The following is a 21,716-nucleotide window of genomic DNA, read 5'->3' on the forward strand; positions in this document are numbered from 1 at the left end:
TAGGCACTGCGCCAGCCGAGCTCCGCGGGAGGGACCCCTGCGCCGGGTAAAGCACTTGAGACCCGCGGAGGCCGGAGGGCAGCTGCCCTGCCCTGCCCTGCCCTCCCTCACGGCGAGAAGTCACACACCCCCTTACACCCCCCCGCCAACCCCGGACGCCGCCTCGGGGGGTTTAATGCCGGTCTGTCGGCCCAGCGCTGCCCCCGTTTCCAGGCTTCAGCCTTTCTGGGCTTGATGAAGAGTAGGACTTGCCTCGTGGTCTTCTTCATGTCCCCTCTCCCTTGCAACCTCCCAGCTGGGCGTAGGGGAGGCATAGAAAGGGCCTTTCACAGTTCTGGTGGGTGAAAATTCATGTCGAAGTGTAATTTATGTGCATAAAATCTTTAGTGGAACCGTTCAGACTGTCTGGGAGAAGGTGGGAGGTCCAGGACAGTAATAAATAAAAAATTTTGAGTCCAGATGAAAGCTGCCATACGCCTTCATTGATGCAGTCTAGGTTTTATAACTTCTCTAGAAGAAAAAAATTTTTCCTGCAAGCAATCCCATTTTTGATTAAAACAGTCTTGCAACAGCTTTCCCTACAATAATTCCAATGATTTCATGAATCTGGAGATCAGTGTATGTACAGCAATATGCAACTTTGTATTAAAAAAAAAAAAAAGCAGAGGGTTTTACTGAATTTTCTTTCTCTGCCACTGACTAAACCTTATTTAAGCCCATGCACAGGGGCCGGCACTGCATCCCCTCCTCTCCCTTCATTTGCAACTGCCTTCAGGGCCATAAGATACCCCACGCGGTTTCTAATTAGCTCACAATATTTAAGCACCTCTGAAATTAAGTTATAACTTCTAAAACTTCAAAATTCATAAGTAAAAGCTCTGAGACTGTTCATTTGTGTTTGCAAAGTCCTTTTTATTTTTAAAATAGAAATGTTTCAAATACATAGAAGTAAACATTGAAAGGTTTATTTAACATCCCCATTTTTGACCAAAAGTCACAATTTCTTCAAAAGTTTATTTCACAATATTTTTTTTTTTTCATCAGCAGCTCAATATTAGAGTGACTATTACAAGCATTTTCTTATAAAGGTGTAGTTTACAGATTTTGTTCAAACTGGAAAAATATTTTATAAGCAGTAGTATTTCATCTAGAGTATTCACTCCTGTCTATCATTCAGCTTCTCTGAGAGCATATATAGCTTCTGTTTGTTAACATAACGAGACTGCACAAGCCCCCCCCCCAACCTTCAAACAAACCAGACATTGCAGTGTAGTAGCACATATTTGGATAATTTGGTGTTTCTTCTAATTTCACATAATTTTGAAGTTTTTGTCAACTGGCATTTACATTTTGATATCAATTGTGTACTCATTGAAGACTATGTCCTCCGGATTGTTTTGCTTACCATCTACGTTGCTAGAACTTCTTTCAGGAAAAAAAAATAAATTATGACTGTAATACACATGTGAATCAAAGTTGGAGTAAAAAGGTTCATGGCAGTTCAAAAAATTAATTTTAATCAGATTTATATGCAATGACAAAATGCTAATTTTCAGTTAAATATGGTTTGAAAGAATAGGTTTGCACAGTTTTGTTCATTTTTTAAAATGGAGGAGGAATGACCTGTTGTTTCAAGTGCATCTTTTTCACTTGTATTTTTTCCAAATCACACAAATGGAAGGTCATACCTTGCAAAGACTTTAGTGGTGATGTGATTTCAGCGTTTAAGTTGCAGCATCAGGAAAGGCGGCCACTATGCTTAAACTCTGAAACACGCCCACATGTTGTTACTGTTTCGCTCATACTTTTAGTTAAAACGGAATAAATCACATGAGCAAAAGATGTTTATGATGTAAGATTGCATTAATTCAGTCTTGAGGTCTGATGTTGTTTTCTACAGTCAAGGACTACAACAGCTTTACAAGGTGAAGGATAAGCAACCTCAGCTATAAAATGCCAATGAAAGAAAAAAAAAAAAAAAGCAAGTTTCTGGTGAAAATGAAGCACATAAGTTGTTCTGGATGCTTCCTGTAGACCAGACGGCAGATGCGTGAACTTGCCTTTGAAGAGTTGGTTTTGTAGTGATGGTGTTTTGTGTGATTTGTTTTTTTTAGGTGTTTGTTTGTTTTTTATCCCCAATAGTAATTTTCTGAGATACATAATACATACAAAAATCAGTAAGAGTCAGTATTGTTTTTTTCTTATTGTTTCTGCAGACCTCCTCAGAGTGACATTTTGCAAGCAGACCTAAAAATCCACAAACAGGTTATGATGACAGAACAATAAAATATTCCCACATTTTAACACTTGTTTCAGAGGAACAACGGTTGAAAAGTCAGTTACCTTAGTAACAGCTAAAGGCACACAGTGGGAAAATGTTCAGCTTAATAATAAAACTAAGAACAGGACTGGAAAACAACCAGCTTTCTCTAAGCCACATTTTGTGTTAAATTTGCTTTTTAAATAAGTGCCAATCTGAGGAAAGGCATGCTTGAGCACAGCAATTTAACAAAATTAACATTTAAAAAAACCCTTTAAAAATTGCTAGCAGAAAAAGTAACATGTATTAAAGGTATTTCATACAGAGTCCTCTTCCAGATGGATTTTAATGGATAAACTACATTAGCACAGATCAATACATTAAATCCCCGTTCCCATCTATACATACCTAGAGTTTTTAAGAAAGTCTCTTCATTGTACACATAAATTGTGATCCTGAAAATGCCAGTGAAGGACCATTATCCCCTAAAAGGCCGTAAGCCACATTTTATAATTGAGATCAGCAAGGAAATTGTTGCAGAGCAACCTGTCATTTAGTCTGAATGACAAGCATTGGTTTAATCAATCTGCTGGGAACTGTACTCTGAATAGTTTACATCAGAGAGAGGTAGAGACCTGAAGAGAGCCTGAGAGGAAACTGCTGGCCTAAGATGAATTCTGATAAATGGCTCCATGTTAAAACTGCCTTACAAAGACCGAATTCTGCCTTTTTTTTTTTTTTTTTTTTTTTAAAACCTGTGATGACTACTGTAGCATGTAAAAAAGAGACAAGATACAATTAAAAAATTAAATTTGGAGCACTGCAAAAACATTCACTTGCAAAACCTGAAAAGAGGTAGGTATAACAAATAATATTGTAGCTGAGCAACTGAGAGAAGAGTGTGGGCTTGCTAGGCACAGACAGCAAGATGGTGGTGTTACCCTTGTGCATGAAGGGGAGATGAAGGCACTACTGAGTATACGCTGTAGATGCAAGTGCTCAAGGACTGGAGTTTGGAGGTAGTGCTGGTACTGCAAGCAGTAAATTTTATTCTGTAATTAGCTGGGTGATGCTCAGGAGAAAAGATAACTTCTTCCTAGGGAACGGCCTTAAATTTGTCCTTCACTGGTAACAGCTGTACTAAACCATAGTCCGCTTGGAACAAGGTATTTACCTAATGGCATAGACCAATATAATTCTTCACAGCACACAACTTTTTCTTTTAAAATGTGCTTTTGGGATAGTAATATACATGTATAGTACATACAGGACTATTACAGTTTGTATCTACATTATATACATTATGTCTAAATCAAAATGCACTCCTTGTCTAAAACAGTGACTGCAGCATGGTGGGATTTAGTGTATCTTTAAAAAGACTTCATATTCTGTTTTAATCCTCTGAGCAGACAGGTCACCTGGTCATAAATTGATCTGCTGTTTGGGTATGATTTACGCCAGCTAAACACAGTCAGAGGCAGAGAATTGCTGAGACTCCAGGAACCGCAACCACAAAAGCAGGTTAAGTTCAGATCTGCTTGGACAAGACCGAGCGGAAGGGAGCGAAGTGGCAAGGGAGAAATGCTCACTGTGCTGGGATGAGCATGGCTTTTGCTCGCTGCTGCCAGTCATCCTCGCTGCACTTTGGCAAAGCATAGCTCCACAGCAACTGGGGATTCCACACCACATGGTAAGTACCAAGCAAAATCAGTGACTGCTTTTCTGAGTGGCTGGCCCCTTTCAGCGTTCACCTGGCGAGGTCAGAGGGTTGGTTTGTATTGTAAAAAAAAAAAAAAAATCCTAACAGAATTTGAATTGAACTGACACGTTTAAGGTTGTTGCAGACAAAGAGTTCATGTTTGCTCTTAAAGAAACAGACTAACCCACTATCTTACAGCTTTGTTTGTGTTAAGACATTTCATTGCTCATCCGTTCCCTCTTGTTTTAAAACTTTTTGTTTGTTTGTTAGTATTTTTCATCACAATAGGTAACATTTCAGATGGCTACTGCACTGAACAGATTTTTCCATAGACTGCTATGGCTAGGACTAGCCCACTGAACATAAGTAGGACTGGAGACCTGATGATTAAACTGGGCTGCTTTCTGATACAAGCCATGTAAGAGGTCTAAGAGTCTTGACAGACACTGGATGAAAATTTTTGGCTTTGAAAAGCACAGGAAAGCCAACAGTAGGGATCAGGATGATGCCTGTCTATACTAGAAGCAGACGGCCTAAAGCAGTCCCTTGCCTTGAGATTATTTCAGTAGGACAAAACCTTTTCAAGTGACTAAGGTAAATCTGGTGCTGGAAGAAAGTCCAAACTGCCAATTTATTTGAATTTACATGAAGCAGATGTACTGGATGTAGTTAGGAAAAGCACCAGCATTTCTCAAACACAGAATTTGTGACAAATTCCATGCCAGTGGAAACAAGCAGCATCCAAGCTCGTTACCTTAATACACACTTGCACCTTCTGCAGTTTACTTTCTCAACTCAAGTACCACGATACAGTTACTAGCAAGAACAGGAGGCAGAATTGCATGTCCCGTTATGAATACATACAAAACCACCTAGCTATTAGGCAAATTACATGTCCTTCAAGGCAGCGTGTCTCAGATTTTGTTGTTTATTTAACTGTGATTTCTTCATGGACACCTATAAGATCGAAGTAACTTGTCTCCCACTCACACTTCTCTTTTGTTAGTGGCTTTTGGAGATGGTTATGGGCTTTGAACTATGTCAACATAAAATCAAGCAGTAAAAAATGTCTACATTTCAAGTATCCTTATTCCAAGTTGCAAATTACCCAAAAATCACATACAGATCAGTCTCTTTCTTACTGTATGGTTTAGCATCCATGTATTACTGTGTATTGGTTCTTCCATAAGCCTGTTTGGTCCATAAAGAGTGTCTAAAATCTGTTTTGTGATTTTTCTTTCTTCGCTGGCAGTCTCCGAGTAGGAGAGGTGGGCTTAATTAGACTTTCTTCAGACTTTCCTGAGAAACTCCAAGTTGAGAGAAGCAGGGAGATGAATTGAATCCATGGTTATGGAGGATGGGTTGAACGGGAACAAAACTGGGAACATGTGCTTGAAGTCCAGCAGCAGCTGCGGAGGGTCCTTTCGCTCTTGCAAGTGTGTCTATGAGGTGTGGGAGAGGAAAACAAATTCAGTATCATTGCCTTTTCTTTGCATTTGTCATGTTTATCATCATCAAAGGTTTGAGAATGTACACGATATTGCAAGCAACAGTTCTACTTTGTTCTCTATTGCAGCAGCCTTCCTCCAAGGAAGTATTTACAGAACTTCTACACAGACTGTAGGAAACACTGCTTCTGAAGAACCTTGCTATATTTTCTATGTGACCAAGAAGCAAGACACAGGACTTGGAAACAATATGACGCTCTTGCACAGCAAAAACAACACTGCATGATACCAGCAGAACACTTTTGATTCAGCTGCTCAGTGATGGAGACATATTCTAGGAGCATTAAAAGCATTCTAATGCTTTTAATTTAATTAGAATTAATTTAATTCTAATACTCCAGCGAGCATTAAAAGATGTTTGGTTTTCATTTAGTTATTTTTCCTTTAATTGCCAATTTCTGCCTTGTATCTCAGAAGTAACTCCACCGATTCACTGACTCCTGCAACCTTACTTCTGAGTCGTGTAGCTACTAAGGAGCATTGGATTAGCTCAGCTGGGAACTTTGGTGCTTAATTGCTCTTTGTGACTAACAGCCTAGTTATCCCTGCAGCTGTACGTCACACGTAAGTGTGTGCACATGCAGAGCACAAAATTCAGGACAACGTGCAGCAGCATGCCTATTACAAAATGCCCGAGTTAGTACTAATGACATCTGTACTAAATCATTACTTTCTCCTCCACTTTACAGCTCTTTAATTTACCTGGATGTTTCGTATGAAAGCTACTGTCACACGCTCTTCAAACTCATGCATAGGAGTGTAGAGATTAAGTATTTTGACAATCTGTTGAAAACAAAATAGGATTACACAACAGTCATGAGAAGTCAAACTTTTCCAGAATACAAGACACCATTAACAATTTGTCTTGATATAACCATAGCAAGTCTCTCGTGACACTGCTGAAAAGCAGAAGTAGTACAAGTATGATCCTGGTGTTCCTTTGCCTGCTCCAAGGCACAGAAAGCCTCTGCAGACCTGTCCAAGTCACGTCTCATGGCAACGTTTGTAAATTGGGAATAGACTTGAGCCAACAGATTTATACAGTGCCACTCAGGAGGCACATGGTGACAGGGGTGACCACTTCCCAGTGCTCTGATGTTACCTCTACAACACTTCTGATGCTCCCTCACTCCTGCTCCTCCCTTACCAGCCCTTGCTTCTCTCAGGAACACATGTTCAAGACAAGGGAGATGGAGATACAGGAGGAAGGATCTCCAAGAACCACTGGAGATCAGCTCACACCTCTTGCTTCTCCTTTCCTATGACACGTTCAAATTAAGGCCAAGCAATCCAGCAACAAAACCATGAGTTTATATCCGCCGGGAAAGGAGTGAAGCTTAAGGTCAGATCTAGTCAGCCTAGGTGGGCAGTTCTCCACCTTCTGCCCCAAATATGAATCCTTGGTGGGCATCCTGCAGACTTAGCCAGGTTAGACCCTGGCAAAAGACAACAGGTGGGTTTAAAACCCCAAGTGTCTGACTTGTACCATGAATTCCTCCTCAGGGCTGGGTTTCATCTTTGCAGGTTTCTGGAGCCCCAGTGCCTTCAGTGGCACTGTGAGAGAGGAGCCACGGCAGTGACCACCTCTGACAGAGTCAGTACCGAACACCAGTCCTTGAAAAGGACAAATTGTCCCCACTGGGGGAATGGCACACTGAATCTGGGCAGTGAAGAGCTGGAGCCGGGAGACCACCCTTTCCCACTCCTTTATCAGTGCCCTCCTGTGTAAATCTCTGCCCTGCTCCCTACCTGCTGGGTCGTGAGTGACGTGCACAAGGAGCAGATGGCCTCAGCATCTTCTGAGGTTTTCTTTTTCAGCTGTAGAAGCTGTGCTGCCTGAATCAAGGGCTCCAAAGTTTGTGCTGCTCCGCTCTGCTGCAGATTCTTCCCATGCAGCCACTCCTCCAGCTGGTTTATGTTAAACCTGGGTGAGCAACCAAGTTGAGAAGTGAGCTGAGAGCTGAGAAAGAAGACATAGCATCTCAAAAATCCTCTATGAGACTCAAGGTATGTTGCAGTGTTAGTATATGTGTTGGTATATGTGGCCATGTATACCATGTTGGTATACATGGCAAGAGAAAACCAGACCAAAGCTTAATACTCAGCAACTCAAAGCAAAATTTATACTCTATCTACCTTAGAAATAAACAAGCCATGTAACGGTTTGGATTGTGCTTTTCTACAGCACTCAGCTATGTTCAAGTTTCAAAATCCAATTAAATTTAAGCTTTTAACAAGCTTTGAAGTACTAACAAAACATCTTTTTTTTTAAAAGATCTACACAAAAAATGCCTTTGTCTGTGCCCACCCCCAGGCTCAAAGGGAACATGCAAAGGATCTACCATGGGAAGGGGAGGGTAGCAAAAGGAAGGTTTAAATCATTTACACTAATAAGTGATAGATTTATGCCAGGGCTGACAGACATTCAGGACCCCCTTCTGGAAGGTTTGCCCTAGCTGTCCTTTCAAATTTCAGTCCTTATTACAACACTACACTGCGACAGCTATGGGGCACACAAGCCCCTCATCCCAGCCCAGCAGACATCTGGCTGGCATCTGCCTGCACATCTCACAGCTCATGAGAGGCCAGAGGCCCTGCACACAGCAACACGGGCTGGCTCTGAAGATCCACCTGCAGAACTGGAGCCTTTGACACTACAACACTTGTTACATTAAAACCAGCAGACACAGCAGCGGGAGAGAAGCATGAAGACTTCTCCATCCCAGTGTTCAATCCGACCTACATCACCTGGTGCAGCCTCTGGGCTGTGCAGCCTTCCTGCTCAGGCTGGGTGAAGCAAGGGTGGGGAAAGCCTACCCCTGAATAATTACTATAACACACGTTTAATTCACAAGCAGCAAACTGCATTGCACAGGCATTACACAATGGGGCATTACACAGTGACCCTGCATCGGTCTCCTGCTGAATCCAGTTTCTCCCCTTACTTAACACCACTGCAATTTATTTTCCACCACCTTATAAAATTAACAAAATTTCCTTAAAGCGGGTACATCCCCGCCCCAAGGCCACATCTCACCTTAGCTGCATGCCTGTGCTCCACGAGCAGACATCCTTCCTCAGCAGGAGGTTGTTCAGGGTGATCGCACTGATCATGTAGAATAGCTGCCTGAAGATCTGCTGCACGATCTCCGGATCCAGTCCCTGGTCACACATGATGCTGTGGAACATGTTCAGCTGGCGAATGACTGCATCTAAGCTGTAGGAGCTGTCACCATCTGCCATGCTGGAGGAGCGATTTCTGTAGCCCATCGATTTGACACTGGAGAGCCCCTGGATGCTCTCATTTTCCAACATTGCAGATGCTGAAAAAAGGGGGGAAAAAAATGAACCAAAAATGCCTGCATCCACCTGTTATCAATAGAGGTAAGAGCTGATCCCTCCATGGGCGTGCAGAAGTCTCAGGAATGCAACACAATGGATGCTAGGAGGTCTGAAAGCAGGACAGATCCATGAATTGTTAGGTTACTGTGACAATATGAAATAGTTAAAGCATTCAAAATACCTTTAGGATCACACTTTTTTTTCCTTGATGTTACTAACAGAAATCACTTACCATGCTGCAGAAACAGGGAACAGCTCTCCTCTGAGTTGTAATCAACTCTCTCTCTATACCCACCACAGAGCCTTAAATTCTGCAGTTAAAATGATTAATTGGCTCAAAGGATTGTGAGAAATGAAGATAGATTGAAAGTAATAAAATCCTTACAGCCTGGCTAACTGATGGAGGAACAGGACAACTTTCTGCAAGGAGCAGAAGGTATATGCAGTGATGGTAGGCACTGATGCTGTCGGACACAGCAGGAATTTGTGCAATGACATTTGGAGGGTAAAGGGAAAAAAGTCCTGGACACAAAGGAGTCCAGGCTGGGAGCTCAAGGAAAACAACAGCAGCTAGAAAATATAAAGCACTGAGAACAGCACCTCAGTTAGCTTAGCTTAGCGAGGAGGAGGAGGGATTTAGCTCAGGAGGTACCTCTTCTTATAAGAACAGAACACCAGGTTGGCCCAGCCCCTGTCCAGCTGAACCTTAGAAGTGTCCAATGTTGGGGAATCCACCACTTCCCTGGGGACATTATTCCAGTGGCTGATTGTCCTCATTCCCTGAAAAATTTTCCTCTCATGTCCAGTCAGAATATTCATCCCCAGGAGTAACATCTACTAGTTAGCCCTCATCTTTTCCATGTGACTCCTTGCACAAAGGGAGTCTCCATCTTCTCTGTAGCCACTCTTTAAACACTGGAACACAGTGATAATCTCTCCCCTCAGCCTTCTCTTCTCAAGGCTGAACAAACCCAACTGTCTCAGCCTTTCCTCACGTGGCTGCCCAGTCCCTTGATCACCTTTGTGGCCCTTCCCTGGACCCTCTCCAGCCTGGCCACATCTTTCTTGTATAGCGAGGACCAAACCTGAACACAGTATTCCAGGTGTGGCCTGACAAGCGCCCAGCAGTGTGAAATAATGACTCTGCTGGTGATGCCCTTGATCAGGCAACGCAGCAACCTGTTGGCTTTGTCTGCCACTTCACTGCATTGTTCACTCGTATTGAACTTGTTACTGACTCACCCTTGCAAAACAAGGTCTTTATCAGTCTTGTTTTCCTCTTCCCCGTTCTCTCCTCCCTCATAATGTGCATTTATACCCATAAAAAGCTTAACCCTGAATCTGGTCTGGAGGGGAATGCTGTTCCTATGGACTCACCAGCACCACGTTACCTCTGTCACCACCTTCTCCAGCAGAAAGGAATGAGCTATCTTCTAGCATGGGGGAAAAAAAAACCTCACCCCTATTAGCTTCTGGCACAGGAGAAAATAATCCAAATATTCCTAACTCCAGGTCACTGCTACCAAGAGGACCCGGTCCAAACCAGGACTTTTTTTGTAACATATGCCTCTCTACCAACTGCAGGCTTTTCCTTTGGGGAGAAGTCATGTACAAAGGTCTGAAAAACACTCAGAGGAGGTAATTACAGGAAAAAAAACCCCAAAACTCCTAAAAGCTAATGTGCTGTGAACTTACCGATCATGGGTTGGAGTATGCCCTCTGCTACCTTGATAAGCTGCTGGTAGATCTGGATGGAGAGGTGGCTCAGCACCTGGCGGTACTCAGTCAGGTCAAAGTTCTTCAGACAGTGCTCATTCTGCTTAGGTGTGTTTTGTGTCATGAAACCCTGAACAGAAAGAGATTAAAACACCTGGTTTCATTATGTCACCTATTTATAGTCCAGTAAAGTCACTGTATTAAAAAAAACCAAAAAACCTTAGAGTACAATACATCCAGATATGTCACCAAAGTAGATTTTTTTTCTGTAAGAGTAAAAATGAACTCATAAATCGCCTTTGATTTACTCAGCCCTTTGTTCATAAATTATTACTAGAGGGCTGCTTTTTGACGAAAAGCATCATTAATTGGTAAGTTTTTAATTTTAGCTTTATCAAGGAGCAACATTTGTATTAATTACAATATATATATGAATTAGAAAGTGACATTTCAGTTCCTGGGAAACTTTTTTAGCTATTTGTTTATTCTTGTGAGTCACAATCATTTAAGGGAAACCAAGTATTTTAAGATTAAGATTTTTGAAAATGAAAAAAAAAGCTACATGCTATTTACTTTAATATTTTAAACTGATCCGAAGTTCTGAAATCTCTCCAAGTAACTGAATTTATTCCCTGCCTTTACCTGATGAAGTGGCTGATCTCTGATCCTGTAATCCTGAGTTCTGGGCTCAGCCATTAATGCCAGTTTTGCTGGCAGAAGAAAATGTGATCTAACTTAAATTTTGTAATTAACACAAATGCTTTAATTGCCTGATCATATGGTCTTACCAATTTGGTGTCAAAATGAGAACTATGCAACTTGTATGTTGTTTGCTGACTAGCAAAATGCAAAAATACAACACGTACAATTTGAGTTGACTTTAGAATTTCTCCATTTTCCCAACTGATGAAAAAGTGTTGTGCACTGCAAGATCGCATTTAGTTTGGAGTTTTCTTTTAAACCTGTTTTCTTAAAAATAGGTTGGAATTCCACTTAAAGATAATAGTATTTTGGAAACTGCTCAGAATGATTTTCCCTCTCTTTTTTTTGCGCCAAATTATCAACTGAATTTTCAAATAGCTGGTTGGTTCATTTAACACAGTAAATCATGGCAAAGAATGTGAAATTAAAGTTGTTGGGGGGTTTTTTGTTTGTTTTTTGTTTTTTTTACCTTGCTGGTTTTCTGGGGAGGATTTTCTTTAAATTGTAATGTTGTTATTCAGGCAGAAGAGGGCAAACAGGAGCACAACTATTAGTAAATATTATCTAAATTATTGTTCTTTTAAATTTAAATCTTTGAAATCCAGCTCTGAGGTTTTACACACCAGTCTATCTTGTGAATAATCTGAATAGTTGATTCCATTAATTTATTTTTTTTTATTCTTAAAGCCTGACTGCTCAACATATCTAACACAAGTCAAGACTAAATGAGAAATTACATAATCTGGCTCTGCTGAAAATTTTAATACCCAGAACATATGGCTATGATGATGGCAGCGTGTAATGTACTAAGAGGACTGTGATGATGTGATTTTGTTGGAAGGGATTGGCTATAATAAAACCTATTTCAACTTACAAAATATTACTGAGGTGGCAAAAAATGAGAGGCTTTCCTTCCCAAATCTTATGATTATGCATTTTTGCTCTCTCAAAGTGTGGTCATTTTGAACTAGCTGAACAGAACGGGAAAAAAAAAACCAGTAGAAACGGGTAGAATAAAACTGCAAGATTTGGAAGTTTTCTTCTGTCTGAAAATCTTGGTTAGTGAAAAGTTGTGGGACCTAGTAAAACCAGGGGAACAGCCTTTAAAACAGCCTACCAGAAGGAAATCCCCTCTTCAGACCAATCAAAGTGCATGGCTGGCTATGAAATTCAAAATATTCTGTTACATGTTGTAAGGGTTCTGGTTTCAGCTCTCAAATGTCTTTTCTCAGTGCAATGTCCCATGAACTTCTGGTCTAGTTCAGACTAGATAGAAGGAAGAAATTGTTTATGATGAGTGTGGTGAGGCCCTGGCAGAGGTTGCCCAGAGAGGTGGTGGATGCCCCATCCCTGGAAACATTCCAGGCCAGGTTGGACGGGGCTCTGAGCAACCTGATCTAGTGAAGATGTCCCTGCCCATGGCAGGGGGTTGGACTAGATGGCCTTTAGAGGTCTCTTCAAACCCAAACCAGTCTGTGATTCTACCATTCTAGGAGCTGCCTCATGTTATTAATCATATTAATAAAGGATGAAAGTCAGAGGTGACCCCATGTTGTAGCCAGAGGGAAGCCACTAGACCCAGGAGACCTGAAGACCATTCCTGGAGGGATATCAACATACTCAAGATCAACCATGAGTTTCTTACCTCATCTCCACTGTACTGCTTTAAACAGTGCAGGAGGCGGCAAGTATTTGCCAGCCAAAATGACGTCATCTCAAAATCATTGTTGTGTTTCTGGAGGAGCAAAAATAGAACGTGTGAGATGCCCCCTTCAGCGGGGGACACTGGCATTGCAAGACAAAGTATTTCCCTACCTAGAATCAGAAGGCTCCCTCTGCAGATGGACAGTATTAGCCATTTGTTCCCCGATAACTTTTTTTTTAAATCTGGAAAGGCAAACAATTTTGTTGCTAAGATCATAATTTTCCTTGTTCGTCTAAAAAGGGAAGCCATAAGAGTGATTTGAAAACCCCTAGGAGAGCTGAATATCACACACTTTGGCATGGTTACCATCCCACACCATCTCAACCCCAGGACAAGAGAAAAGAGACACTTACCTTCAGCACTTTTTTAATGCCATTGATGCTGGAGGTGAGCAAGGAGTGCACTTTCTGGTCATCACTGATGTAATCCGCATGTCTGATGCACATGCAGAGGATGTAGGCAGGAAGGCAGGGAACAGTAGCAGATACTGCCTGGGGCTTGAGATCTAGAAGGTTTGGTGTTTTGTGGTTATTTTTAATTTTTTTTTGTTTTCTTAAATCCTCTTAAAATTCACCAACTGCCAGGTGAAGCAGGGAATGCTAGAGCTGGAGACCTACCCAGGCAAACCCCTCTCACCCCAGCCCCGGGGAAGCTGAATTTTGGCTCTGCAACTTGCATCCCTCTCTGCAGCGTGGACACAGAGCCAGAGGTCCAGCTGCAGGACAGACGGACCTGCTGAGGCCAGCCAAAGCAGAAAAGCTGCAGCCCTAGGCTCGGGAGGGTAGCAGTGTCCGCACTGAGGCTTATGACACCACCCCATTACACCTTAGGGATGCACATGTAGCACTAGATCATCTTTACCATGTCAAAGCCTGCCCAAGCAGCACAGAAATAGCCTTAGATAAACTCCCCAAAGCTTTCAGGAATAACCCACAGGTTATAAACCCCTCCCTCTGAATTCATGACGTAATTAATCACTCTTTCCTTCGAGATACTGAATCCTAATGTAGCTGTGGGAATCTGCAGTCTCTGAAGAAAAAGCCTGTCTGATTAGGGGCACTTCAGAGACCACAGCAGCAGGCGAGCACTGCTCTTTGAACACTTTTCAGATACTCACTAGACTCTGCTGGGGTTAGAGAGTGATGGTAAATACTAACACTTAGCAGGACTTTTCTAAGAGCACTGAATAATGGGAATCTGCAGCAATTCTGATCAGACCTTCCAGCGTAAAACAACTCACAAGTTTATTATCTGTTATTATCTCATAAACCAAACGGCCTTTGTTCCATTGCTGCGCAAAATCATTGGGTTCCATCCTTTGCTATCCCCTCCCCATGTACTACCACATCCTATGAAGCTCAGGAAGTTACCATCTGCTCTGAAAACTGCAGACTCCTTTTTGCATTTTTCCATTTTCTTCTGTTCCTAAGGATTATATCCATGCTGGTCTAGCTGCTTAGTGCTGTGCTGCTTTACCTACCATCACCATAAACATGCAGCCCCAGAAGGGATTAATTTGAGAAGATCTATTTGCCTATATTGAGATCTCCCAGGCAAGAGAAGAAGGAGCCAGGCACAGGAGCAAAGCAAGTTCCTCACCTATAATGAGGTTTTGGATGAGGAGTGGCTCATCTTCTTTAAAATATTCCAACATGCCCTGAAAATCTTTCTCCTTCCTCTGGACAACAGCTTGCATTTTACTCTCGTGCTGCCACCCTTCCGCCAGTATTGGGCTTTGGGATTCTGTGAAAAGAGCATGAATGCTATTCATGTCCTCCATTGGCCTTAGAGCAGACACCAGGTCAAAATGTTATATAGTAAGTTTCCAATAATGTCATCAGCTTCAGCAGACTTATGAGAATCTAAAGAACCAGGTTCTGAATTACCAATCAGCAGTAGTTCTGATTCTCAATGAAAGAAAGAGTGCAAAAGTTGGACCTAAGGAGGAAAAGATGAAGTCATTTTTTATTTTCCAAGGAACCACAGGCTAGAAGTTAGTAACCCTATAGGAATTGTTTTAGTGTATCATTTTCACAGAGGGGAAAAAAATTAGCCAGGCAATGAAGAAATACCTACTCATCACCTCTTCTGGTTGGCTGTAAAGCTGAAGAACCGTGGTGACACACCATTGAGCGTTGTGCTTCCATAAAAGTTGAATAAAACAGGAGAGATCAGCATGCAAGTGCTGCAGTAAACAGCAGCCTGCTGCATGAAAATTACACTGAGAGACCAGCTGTGCTAGCCATGGAAACCTCCAGTTATTCAGCTTAATTTCACTTAATGCCTGGTTTTCAGAAATTAGCTCATGAGAACAAGGTTATGTGATTAATCACAGCGTCTCCAGAGAATGGGAAATTCCTTCTATAAAACACAGATGTCACATTTGAGGTGTTTTCTCATCAAGCAGAACATACACATGTATTTTGATCCTAAATTATTTTAATTCCCTCTCAAAATTGCCTGCTAGCCACTGCTCTCCTCTCTATAGCTCTGCTTGGGTCACAGCACTGTCAGCAATGAAAGCAAAAAGGCTTCTGTAAATATCTTCCAAACCCTGGTACACCAAGCATCAGACCAACACCTCCAGCAACCACTCTCCTTCCATCACTTCGTGGACCCTCCTCCAAGTTTACCACGTTCAACCACGTCAACAGGCTACAGCTACCGCAGCGATGCTGCGCTCGCTCAAAGGCAGCCTAAGACCGACCCAGGAGCTTCATCTGGATTTTCTGTGCCCTGCTGTCACGCTGACGATGAGCTCAGTGCTCGCTGCTAGGTCAGTGCCAGAATGAGCAAAATCTTACTTCAACAGAAAGAGAAAAACCTGCAGCTCTCCAAGGCTGGCCAAAGAAACAAAACCAGAGTGTTGCTCCCCCAGCCCAAAGCCTACCAAGAGCTGAATCTTTGACCTTCTTCACGTAAAACTTCAGCTGCTTCTTTAGCTTCATTTCATTGCTTTCCAAGTTCTCTAGCATTTCTTTAAGATCCTGAAAAATAGAAGATGCATTGGGTTAAAAAAAGACACCTCAAGAACAACTCATCTGGGGTGAGTTAGAGGCTGGAGTCACTCAGCAGCCTGGTCTCTGCAGCACGTGAACATCTTGGTAAAAGAAGAGCTGTGTTATTTCTGGGTGGCTCAGAGACACCCACAAAATTTATACAACCACAAAGACCGTGGGTGTTGTGTGTCTGCTTTTTCTAGAGGTAGCCCACAGCAGGCAATACTCACAACAGATCACCCAAAGTATTTTACTCCTGGCTGTTAATCATATGTAAACAGTTACCACACTGGATACTAGCACTGTGAAGAAAGGCAAGAAGCCCTCACCTGCTCAGGAGGGGCCAAGTGTTCACTCCAGACCTTGCACAGAGATACAGGAGGTGAGAAATGGAAAATGTATGATCAGCCAGGACAACTTTTTGGAGTGGCAACTGCCCCTCCCACCCCAATAAAAGTAAGAAGAAAGGATCGTGTCGTCTTTGTGCATAATTACAGAGTACAAGGGTCCTCAATGATCTCACTTAACAGGCAGTGCCACAAAGCAGACAGGTTTAAAAAACAGAAAAAATAAAGTAGCTAGGGAGTCACAAGAGTCATACAGCCACTGAACAACAGTTCAAAGCCAAGTACCAACACTCCCAAATGCACCAGTGAGAGACGCTGAAGGATTCCACAGAGAGTTTAGGAGGGGTGGAAGAGACCCCAGTGCCTTCTCCCCTTCACATTTCCTGTCTCCGTTCTCTCAACCTGTTACTTTTTCCCCTTCTTTATTAAGCTATGTCTCTTACAGTCTCAGTACAGTCTCTTACCAGATTTTCATTGGTGAGACGTGTAATTTCTTGCTGAATTCCAAATTCCACCTGGACCTTTGGAGACAGCTGCAGGGTGGTCTGCAGGACAGCCTGCTGCTGTTTCTCCATCTCTTCTTTCATTGCATCCACCTGTTTTTTCAGAGCTTCTACCTCCTCCTCATGCTCTCTTCTCTGATCTTGGAGCTGTGCTTCCAGCAACCTGAGAAAGGACCACACCAACCAGCCTGTGATTTCAGCATCGTGGTAGTAACTGCCATTTGAGTTTACATCCTTCAAAGTCAGCCAATGTGGGAGACGTTCCTGGTCAACCTCCCTACAAAACTTGACACACGCAAAGGGGTGCTACAGCTATTATTGCCACATTAGTCTGTCATTTGCTATACTGCAGATTAAATACTTTTGAAATTAGAGACATGAAAGCAAAAGTTTGTGAAGGTTTGGGTTTTTTTTTAAATAATAGGGGGAAGAAAAAAATAAAATCCAAGATCTCCCTTTTTTTCTGCAACCATATCACAGATTTGGATTCCTTTACTCTTCCCATTAGCAAGAAGCAAACGTAAATACATCAGTTCTTGCTCTTGAAAACTGAACTGTGTATCTTGCAAATGGTTCTGGGCAGTTGGACTGCCAGGGGCTTCCTTTGCTACCGCTGGGAGTTTCAAGAAAGGCAGAAGCTGAAACCCTTCATTCCTTCTAGTTGTTTGCAGAGCTGCTATTTTATCTTTGCTTTAAAAAAAAAAAAAAAAAGGTATATTCACATATATCTCAATTTTCATTCAAAAAGCACCTGCAGAAAACTACACAGAAGGCAATTCTCTGTCACCATGATCAGTTCCTGCTCTCAGCTTTCATCGTCACTGCCGACTTCTCCAGGACTCTTCAGAAGGGGGAAAAAGACTTGTTTGCTTGTACTCCATGACATACAAATACTAACACCGTGATAGATACACAGCTGACTGAAGCCACCAAAACCAGCCCTTCTCCCACTTTTCGGTGGGTACACAACTTTTTCTCTAATAATTTGTCCTGCCACTCTCTCTGACCCCCCTTTCCCTACATCAGGTCTCCTTCCAGCCCTGCGCATAAGGACAACCACAGTGGGGGGAAAGGCATATATTAGTAAGGTATTTATTCAATGCATTATCCAGCCATCTGCTAAACCAGATGCCTTTGTTAACCCAGTGAGAGAACGATTCATCACTGAGATGTTAATTGCCCTCCTGTACATACCCATGCTGATGGGGGTGCTGAAAAACTGGCAAGTGACATAGTAATTGATTTTTTAAGGGTATCCTCTACCCTCTGCTAAATGGAAATATCCTGGTTAGTCTACCAGCTCTCTCAAGAAGCCTGAAATAAGTGACTTCAGAAGGGATGAGGACTCTGAGGAAAGGGCATTAAGACAGAAACTGCAAAGTGTTAGTCCCGGATTACACAGGGCGATGGTGGCAAAGAGGAGGAACAACCCCGGGGGATGACCAAGCCCATGTCCTTGCTGTAGCTCACGGATGTGCTCTCCTGGGCAGAGCTATGGACAGCCACACACCCAGCTCAGGGGCTTCGGCTCCTCTGGCATCAGATGCAAACAGCGATCCTCAAAAGTGAAGATGGCTCTGGTGTTGATAGCTTAGAATTACCCAGGACATGCACAGACGTGGAGCTCTGCCAGCAGGGAAAAAGCTACAACCCCATTCAGCCCACTGGGAAATTCATGGAGATTCATGCCTGTGAACTGCTTCTCTGAAGGAACAATTAAGCATGGTTTGGTTTGTTGTTTTTTTTTAAAGGATTGTATAAAAGAACACATGCTTTCTATGGGAGATTTCTGGATGAAAAGCATTAATCATTCTCCAGTTTGTTCTTTTGTTGTTGTTGTTTTTTAAAGATCTAAACAATCTCTACTACCATTTTGTAGCAAAAGACAGAAAAGTGTGTTTTCTATCGATAGAAACATGGGCAATAATGCAGTCAGCCTCATAATCATGTCAGGAGTTACATTCTTAATAGGCTTGGAAAATATAGGCCGACCATGAAATAAATATTAAGTAGTTAATTTTCATTTTATTTCTTCATGTAGGTTTGGATTAATCATGAGCTGCCCTCAGAAAAACATGCTCCTTCTATGAACTTGGGTTCCTACACTGCTTTGAAAAATAAATGAATCATCCCTGTTATTCCTCCTGTTATTGTCTGGTTTTACTCTAATCCTTCTAGATGTGACCACTTTAGATTATTTTATACAAAAGTTTATTTTAACATTTCCTCTCTACAATATCCTTAATCAGCTCATTCCATATCTTTTATAAAAATCACATATATTGAAGCCTCATAACCACCCTGCAGGAGAACAGTAGAGCACATTTTAAAACATCTTAATAAATCAACATTTAATTATCAGCTCTTCCAAGCACCATCTTGAACCAGAATAATAATCCAGGACTCCTTCTGCCTTGCTTTAATCTCCACTTGTCTTTCTAAAGGTTCATTAGCTTGGAGGTGAGTGATCATTACGGAATCACTGGCATCCCCAGGAAATATGGAGGTTGCAGGTACGACCCTGGTGTGTCCCACCAGACCAGGACGTGGGGAATGATGACACTGTGTCCCCACCATGCACCTTCCTCCTTATATCTATAGAAAATGCACTGATGGGAGCACACAATCCCTGGGAGCATGCAAAGCAGACAGCATCGCAATACAAACACAGGAACTCCACTTCTGAGATGTCAAGAATTGGAAGAAAATGCTTTAGGGAAGTGCAATATCTTAGCACAATTTGAGAAAAAAACATCCACAGTGTTTTTGGGGGGCTTCCTGGAGATTACAGCTTCCCAACACCTTTATTACACAATTTCTTATTAACATAACATAATTCTTACTGAATCACAGCTCAGGCATTAGTGACAACAGTCACCATCAGCAATGCCCAATCAGAATTGCAATTACTCCTTTGAAATCAGAGCAGGGTCTCAATTCCTCCAAATCTGGATATCCTACCTCTGGCTGCTCCCAGGAGAGGACAACAGGTCCTACAGAGGACAACAGCAGAGGAAGAGAAAGAAACAAAAGGGCGAGTGAAATGGAGAGAGGGGAGAAGAAGCAGTGGGAAAAAACCAAAGTGTTTGACCTGGCAACTTGCTTTAAGCCTTGATAAGCCAAGCCGAGCTCTCCATCTTCATTAAGATATCCCCAGTCCTCAGTCTTGCTAGAAATAAAGGACAGAAAAAGGAAACAAGAGGACAAAGACAAAAGGTCAATTGCAATAGAAGGGGAAAAGGTGCAGAACCCTTATTTTATTTTTTAAAGCACACTTTCATTACATTGTATTTGTTTTCTATGATGCTGAAGGAGAACCATACCCTGGTCATGCCCCATAGGACACCCCTGGCTAGTGGAGCTCCTCCTCCCCTCCCCAGCTGTGAAATGTGTCTTCATGCAGCCTCTTCCTCCCCAACCCACCACAGTCAACACGGCAACCCAAAATCATTCAGGTGAGAAGGGATCACCCGCAGATCACCCCGTCCAACGTCTTGTCAAGTTATCACCATTCCTGAGATGCTACTGTTTTTAACAAAAAGCCTAAATTCCTGGAAGTCAGAGCCTGAGTTTTTGTTTCTGTGTGGATAAACTGTTTCCTGTATGATTGCAAGGAAAAACTGGCAAGCCCACGCCACACCAGCTAGCTCAAATCCTCATTAAAACCTTACACTTAAAAACCAACAAGGAGGAACAAGGACCATGAGGGATAAATGAGAGAGCAGAAAGTCAGCATGAGGGGTAAGGAAGAGGTGTCGAAACGCAGCGAGGGTAAAATGAAAAGCAGAGTGATCCTTAGCAGCTCCCAGCAGGCTTCCTTCCTTCATCTTCCCCAAAATTAACTATTTTTGAACTGGAACAGCCCACATACACTTCCAGCCCACAGTGCAAACATAACCCAACCCTGTATTTTACTGCATGCTGATAGTTTGGAAGAGCTCATTCCTCTTCCAGACTTTCTGTGCTTTGGCACATCTCACTAATAAGACATTTTTAAGGCAAGTTTCTCCATTTCCCTCCTTCTGCAGCAATTTCCACTGGTCTAAAAGAAATTCTCTTCCTCCTACTTCAGTTGAGGGTCTCCTCAATCATCGAGTCAAACACATCCACCTTTCCTCAGAGCAACTTTTGGCCCAAACACCCCTTGGATGTTCATGTCCTTATATCCATGAGACCAAATCTCCTCTGTAACCGTCCAGGCAGTAAAATACCCTGAAAAGTCTCATCTCACTTTAGTACTAGAATTTTTTTTTTAACAGGTTGGGGTTTTTTTTGAAGTTACAAAATGCAGGGAACTCACTTATCTTCATTAATGAGGTGTTGAACACATTACAAATGAGCCATGTCAGCTGGTCAACCTGATCAGGAACACTTGCTCCAGCGAGATTTTACTTGGTTTTGATGTCAGTTAGAAAACAGTTGTTCAAAATAATAATAAAATACAAACAACGACAAAAAAAATCGCTTAATGTATCATTAAACTTTCAGACAAAAAAAAAAAAAGAGCCAAAATACATTTCCTGTTTTGAAAAGAGGCACAGCAGATGCCATCCCCTGTGGCGGAAAGCTCTGCGTATTTAAGTAGAAAAGCACAACATGCAAACTTTCTATAGCAAATTTTCACACAAGGAAAGCAGTGAGAAGAAATGTGGTGTTGCAGCACTTCCACAAAAGGACTCAAGAGGTGTCTCGCTGCTGCACACGGCTTGTACATCCCTTCCATCCTGGTGAACGAGCATGGCATTTCTCAAAAGTAGCAAACATTTCGGGCATTAACATTTGGAAAATTCATCTGTTAAAGCCGTATATATGAATTTAAACTAAAGCCTTGGTTTTACCCCATACGTAGCAGGTTTCCAAAGGGGTCTGTAGGCTGACAGATGGAGGTTTATTGGTCCAATTTGGATCAATTCATTAGTAAGGTCTTTTATTTGG

The 21,716-nt window shown here is 42.2% G+C and overlaps 1 protein-coding gene across 1 annotated transcript in view; it reads right to left on the bottom strand.

The window, feature by feature from the left end:
- Positions 1 to 453: 453 nt before the first annotated feature.
- Positions 454 to 21,716, bottom strand: part of MYO5B (myosin VB) — a 151,795-nt gene continuing 130,532 nt past the window's right edge. The window contains exons 29-39 of the mRNA XM_026865867.1: positions 19,873 to 19,950; positions 16,743 to 16,944; positions 15,835 to 15,919; positions 14,532 to 14,675; positions 13,286 to 13,437; positions 12,873 to 12,962; positions 10,505 to 10,655; positions 8,505 to 8,790; positions 7,217 to 7,391; positions 6,170 to 6,250; positions 454 to 5,401 (exon numbers count right to left, since the gene is read on the bottom strand). Coding sequence (XP_026721668.1) covers positions 5,249 to 5,401; positions 6,170 to 6,250; positions 7,217 to 7,391; positions 8,505 to 8,790; positions 10,505 to 10,655; positions 12,873 to 12,962; positions 13,286 to 13,437; positions 14,532 to 14,675; positions 15,835 to 15,919; positions 16,743 to 16,944; positions 19,873 to 19,950 — 1,597 coding nt within the window. The 3' untranslated portion in view covers positions 454 to 5,248. The remainder of the gene's footprint in view (positions 5,402 to 6,169; positions 6,251 to 7,216; positions 7,392 to 8,504; positions 8,791 to 10,504; positions 10,656 to 12,872; positions 12,963 to 13,285; positions 13,438 to 14,531; positions 14,676 to 15,834; positions 15,920 to 16,742; positions 16,945 to 19,872; positions 19,951 to 21,716) is intronic.

This window comes from Athene cunicularia (genome assembly GCF_003259725.1).
Source record: "Athene cunicularia isolate RWA chromosome Z unlocalized genomic scaffold, athCun1 chrZ_part1, whole genome shotgun sequence".
Lineage (NCBI taxonomy): Eukaryota > Metazoa > Chordata > Aves > Strigiformes > Strigidae > Athene > Athene cunicularia.